Source organism: Rutidosis leptorrhynchoides, chromosome 1, assembly GCF_046630445.1.
Source record: "Rutidosis leptorrhynchoides isolate AG116_Rl617_1_P2 chromosome 1, CSIRO_AGI_Rlap_v1, whole genome shotgun sequence".
NCBI classification, from domain to species: domain Eukaryota; kingdom Viridiplantae; phylum Streptophyta; class Magnoliopsida; order Asterales; family Asteraceae; genus Rutidosis; species Rutidosis leptorrhynchoides.
Window position 1 is genome coordinate 167,142,670 of NC_092333.1, and position 6,102 is coordinate 167,148,771.

At 36.9% G+C, this 6,102-nt stretch overlaps 1 protein-coding gene across 1 annotated transcript; it reads left to right on the top strand.

Moving 5' to 3' along the window:
- Window positions 1-306: 306 nt before the first annotated feature.
- Window positions 307-1,917, top strand: LOC139891197 (uncharacterized). The gene is made up of 2 exons (XM_071874151.1): window positions 307-694; window positions 761-1,917. The coding sequence occupies exons 1-2, from the start codon at window positions 307-309 to the stop codon at window positions 1,915-1,917; spliced, it is 1,545 nt and encodes a 514-aa protein (XP_071730252.1).
- Window positions 1,918-6,102: the final 4,185 nt, after the last annotated feature.

Genomic DNA, 6,102 nt, shown 5'->3' on the forward strand with positions numbered 1-6,102 from the left:
GGTCAATTGTCTATATGAAACATATTTCAATTAATCAAGTCTTAACAAGTTTGATTGCTTAACATGTTGGAAACATTTAATCATTTAAATATCAATCTCAATTAATATATATAAACATGGAAAAGTTCGGGTCACTACAGCGAAGGCGTCACCAAGGCTGCCGCAAACGCTTGGCTGACCGAGCTCCTTGTGCAGGCTGCACCGCCGGCAAATAAACACTCCCTGTCACAACCGGCCGTCCAGGGGACTGCACTAGAGAATCTGTTTGCCCTGATCACCGGTAACAAAGCAAAGCGACAGGTTTAGATGTCCGCTACTAGCCAAAAGCTATGCGAACGAATCGACGGCTGTATACTCCCTGCTAACATCGTCATACCGATTACTTTGGGGGTGTACAATAGCACTACTGACCCGGATGATTTCTTGCAAATCTTCGAAGGCGCCATGAAAACCCAACATTGGAATGACGAGGTAGCATGCCATCTATTTCTGACTGTCCTACAGTCGGCTGCCAGGGAATGGTTCGCAAAACTGCCACCAAATGGAATCACGTGCTTCGCAGACTTGCGGGAAAAATTCCTCATGCAATATCAGAACCTCCGCCGACACACGTATACGCACATGTATGCTCACGAAATCCCAATGTACCGGGGAGAGAAGATCGAGAGCTTCATCACAAGGTATATGCTGGAATGTAAAAAAATACCAGGACTCCCGAAAATACAGCAGATTTTCGGATTCATAAAATGACTGGACAAAGATGCACACCCGTCACTTGTCTCGGAACTCCGGTGGAACATTCCAAGTACATTCGCGGACGCCGTGACAGTAGCCAGGCAATACCAACACTTGGGGAGGGAGAGACAAGATGGGTATCATCGAGAAGAAAGGAAAAGAGAAGAAGAGAGGAGAAGCGACAGCAGACACCGCCACGACAGTAGCAGCCCCAGTGAAAGTCATGGAAAAAACCATAGCAGATACGGCAAGAGCCATGACAGCCATAGGCATGACAAGAACAGCCAGAAACCGTATGATAAAGGGTCCCTAATCGATAGCCTCTCCAAAACTCCAAGGGAGATACTATTAACAGAACCCGTGAAAACAAAGTTTACTCCACTGGCACCACTGGAAAAGCGTGACGGCCAAAAATCAGACAAGTATTGCGAGTTCCATGAAGACAATGACCATGACACCGATGAATGCAAGGCGCTGATTCTCGAAATCATCGCCAAAATCAAAGCAGGTGAACTTAATCACTTGTTGTCAGGACGGAAGTTCAAAAAGGCTGATCCTAATAAAACATTCAGCTGGCAAAAGGAGGATGGTAAGAAACGAGATAAAGCGAATGATAAAGTTGTAATCAACATGATCAGTATTGAAAGGGATGAGCTCGCCCCCTGGAGAGATGCCGCAAACACATTTTTGAGGTTACTGGCACAATACACTCGGGAGGAACCTATAGTGATTGACGGTTTAATAGACGGCTTCCGCGTCCGGGAAATGTACACTGACATCGGGAGTGAGGTCGATGTCTTGTACGCTCATTGTCTTTCCCAACTCCCAAAATATGTCGGTAGGAAAATGAGGCACTCCAACGCCATCATCTCTGGGTTCATGGGCTGCACCGAAGAACCCATAGGAAAACTCAAAGCAACAGTGACGGTAGGCACACAGCCCTACCTCCGTAGTGAGATCATCGACTTTTATGTGGTCAAATTTGTGACCGCCACAAATATAATCTTGGGAAGAAACTTCTTCAGAAAGTTTGGTGCTATAACCTCCACCACTCACGGCTTGCTTAAATTTCCAACCCGGAAAGGTGGGGCTACAGTCGAATCCACCCGACAACCTTTCTCGGTAAGAGACAATGCTCAAGTCACGCGAAGGACCGCAACAAGAAAGACCTCACATTATTGAAAGAAAAACGTGTGTCAGTACTTAAATGGGTAAGTTACTTCCCTCCAGCACCATACTCCAACAAAAAGAGCTCAACGAACTCTTATGAGTCTGAAAACGGGAGCGCTGGTCGGTGCTATCAGCCGGGATGGAAAGAACAATTTATCAACCATGGAACGACTGAGCACCTTAGTCCGGCACCTAAACGTTCCAGGCCAGAAAGTCTTGAAAGCTCCAACCGAGATGGAACACCGTCTAAGGAAAATAAAAGTGGCTAGACGCTACACTGAAATTTAGATAGATACCGTGATTGAAACTGATCACTTCGACTTACGGCTATCTTGATGTTTATGTCTTTTCTTTTTCAATAAAGAATTCATGTATGTTTTTCATTATCAGGAATGAATAAAAGCATTTTACCGTTTACAATAACTTGTTCATTATGTTATTTACAAACGATGTTCATATGTTAATAACTGGTTAGCGGAAGATGAATTCCGGCATCCACGTAAGTCCCACGATAGTTATTCTGTACCCCCTTAATAGATGATTGTCTAGCCCTCGTCGGTACAAGTTTATACTGATAAACGGCCAATAAGTAGATGGCATAAACACACGTGACTGCACGATGTACATGCCAAAGATAACACAAATGTATTCTAGGCATACATACGAAGATATGAACTAGTTCAACGGAAGAAAAATTCGACACAATATACTTGAAATTAAAATTTCATTAGCTATACGTGATTCATTACAAGTTTAACCAAAAATGCACAACTGTGCAATACAAATTTTTAAAAATTAAAATCTAGAAGCTGCTGAACGGTCGTATCATCATTGGCGCTAAGATCCTCAAAGCTACCAAAATGAATCTCCTTTAGGACCTTTTCCGCAGCCTGAATCGACTGCAGAGCATCTGGATTCACCTTCCCAGCAATTTTGGGATGCAAGGAGATAGCCCCACCAACATGATGCTTCTGTATCAACCTAACGGCATGGGTGAAGTTGGCCAACCCAACACTGTCCAAGTAATCCTGAAAGGGCAATTTTGAAATGTCCCGTTCTTATTGATTAAAAACGTTCCATATTAATTGATTTCGTTGCGAGGTTTTGACCTCTATATGAGACGTTTTTTCAAAGACTGCATTCATTTTTAAAACAAACCATAACCTTTATTTCATAAATAAAGGTTTAATAAGCTTTACGTAGATTATCAAATAATGATAATCTAAAATATCCTGTTTACACACGACCATTACATAATGGTTTACAATACAAATATGTTACATCGAAATCAGTTTCTTGAATGCAGTTTTTACACAATATCATACAAACATGGACTCCAAATCTTGTCCTTATTTTAGTATGCAACAGCGGAAGCTCTTAATATCCACCTGAGAATAAACATGCTTTAAACATCAACAAAAATGTTGGTGAGTTATAGGTTTAACCTATATATATCAAATCGTAACAATAGACCACAAGATTTCATATTTCAATACACATCCCATACATAGAGATAAAAATCATTCATATGGTGAACACCTGGTAACCGACAATAACAAGATGCATATATAAGAATATCCCCATCATTCCGGGACACCCTTCGGATATGATATAAATTTCGAAGTACTAAAGCATCCGGTACTTTGGATGGGGTTTGTTAGGCCCAATAGATCTATCTTTAGGATTCGCGTCAATTAGGGTGTCTGTTCCCTAATTCTTAGATTACCAGACTTAATAAAAAGGGGCATATTCGATTTCGATAATTCAACCATAGAATGTAGTTTCACGTACTTGTGTCTATTTTGTAAATCATTTATAAAACCTGCATGTATTCTCATCCCAAAAATATTAGATTTTAAAAGTGGGACTATAACTCACTTTCACAGATTTTTACTTCGTCGGGAAGTAAGACTTGGCCACTGTTGATTCACGAACCTATAACAATATATACATATATATTAAAGTATGTTCAAAATATATTTACAACACTTTTAATATATTTTGATGTTTTAAGTTTATTAAGTCAGCTGTCCTCGTTAGTAACCTATAACTAGTTGTCCACAGTTAGATGTACAGAAATAAATCGATAAATATTATCTTGAATCAATCCACGACCCAGTGTATACGTATCTCAGTATTGATCACAACTCAAACTATATATATTTTGGAATCAACCTCAACCCTGTATAGCTAACTCCAACATTCACATATAGAGTGTCTATGGTTGTTCCGAAATATATATAGATGTGTCGACATGATAGGTCGAAACATTGTATACATGTCTATGGTATCTCAAGATTACATAATATACAATACAAGTTGATTAAGTTATGGTTGGAATAGATTTGTTACCAATTTTCACGTAGCTAAAATGAGAAAAATTATCCAATCTTGTTTTACCCATAACTTCTTCATTTTAAATCCGTTTTGAGTGAATCAAATTGCTATGGTTTCATATTGAACTCTATTTTATGAATCTAAACAGAAAAATTATAGGTTTATAGTCGGAAAAATAAGTTACAAGTCGTTTTTGTAAAGGTAGTCATTTCAGTCGAAAGAACGACGTCTAGATGACCATTTTAGAAAACATACTTCCACTTTGAGTTTAACCATAATTTTTGGATATAGTTTCATGTTCATAATAAAAATCATTTTCTCAGAATAACAACTTTTAAATCAAAGTTTATCATAGTTTTTAATTAACTAACCCAAAACAGCCCGCGGTGTTACTACGACGGCGTAAATCCGGTTTTACGGTGTTTTTTGTGTTTCCAGGTTTTAAGTCATTAAGTTAGCATATCATATAGATATAGAACATGTGTTTAGTTGATTTTAAAAGTCAAGTTAGAAGGATTAACTTTTGTTTGCGAACAAGTTTAGAATTAACTAAACTATGTTCTAGTGATTACAAGTTTAAACCTTCGAATAAGATAGCTTTATATGTATGAATCGAATGATGTTATGAACATCATTACTACCTTAATTTCCTTGGATAAACCTACTGGAAAAGAGAAAAATGGATCTAGCTTCAATGGATCCTTGGATGGCTCGAAGTTCTTGAAGCAGAATCATGACACGAAAACAAGTTCAAGTAAGATCATCACTTGAAATAAGATTGTTATAGTTATAGAAATTGAACCAAAGTTTGAATATGATTATTACCTTGTATTAGAATGATAACCTACTGTAAGAAACAAAGATTTCTTGAGGTTGGATGATCACCTTACAAGATTGGAAGTGAGCTAGCAAACTTGAAAGTATTCTTGATTTTATGAAACTAGAACTTTTGGAATTTATGAAGAACACTTAGAACTTGAAGATAGAACTTGAGAGAGATCAATTAGATGAAGAAAATTGAAGAATGAAAGTGTTTGTAGGTGTTTTTGGTCGTTGGTGTATGGATTAGATATAAAGGATATGTAATTTTGTTTTCATGTAAATAAGTCATGAATGATTACTCATATTTTTGTAATTTTATGAGATATTTCATGCTAGTTGCCAAATGATGGTTCCCACATGTGTTAGGTGACTCACATGGGCTGCTAAGAGCTGATCATTGGAGTGTATATACCAATAGTACATATATCTAAAAGCTGTGTATTGTACGAGTACGAATACGGGTGCATACGAGTAGAATTGTTGATGAAACTGAACGAGGATGTAATTGTAAGCATTTTTGTTAAGTAGAAGTATTTTGATAAGTGTATTGAAGTCTTTCAAAAGTGTATAAATACATATTAAAACACTACATGTATATACATTTTAACTGAGTCGTTAAGTCATCGTTAGTCGTTACATGTAAGTGTTGTTTTGAAACCTTTAGGTTAACGATCTTGTTAAATGTTGTTAACCCAATGTTTATAATATCAAATGAGATTTTAAATTATTATATTATCATGATATTATCATGTATGAATATCTCTTAATATGATATATATACATTAAATGTCTTTACAACGATAATCGTTACATATATGTCTCGTTTAAAAATCATTAAGTTAGTAGTCTTGTTTTTACATATGTAGTTCATTGTTAATATACTTTATGATATGTTTTCTTATCATAGTATCATGTTAACTATATATATATATATCCATATATATGTCATCATATAGTTTTTACAAGTTTTAACGTTCGTGAATCACCGATCAACTTGGGTGGTCAATTGTCTATATGAAACATATTTCAATTAATCAA

Bases quoted from the DNA above. Each gene is read 5' to 3' on its own strand.
- LOC139891197 (XM_071874151.1), top strand. From the start codon at position 307: ATGTCCGCTACTAGCCAAAAGCTATGCGAACGAATCGACGGCTGTATA. The intron at 695-760 runs GTAAAAAAATAC...GACTGGACAAAG, and splicing joins CACAAGGTATATGCTGGAAT to ATGCACACCCGTCACTTGTC.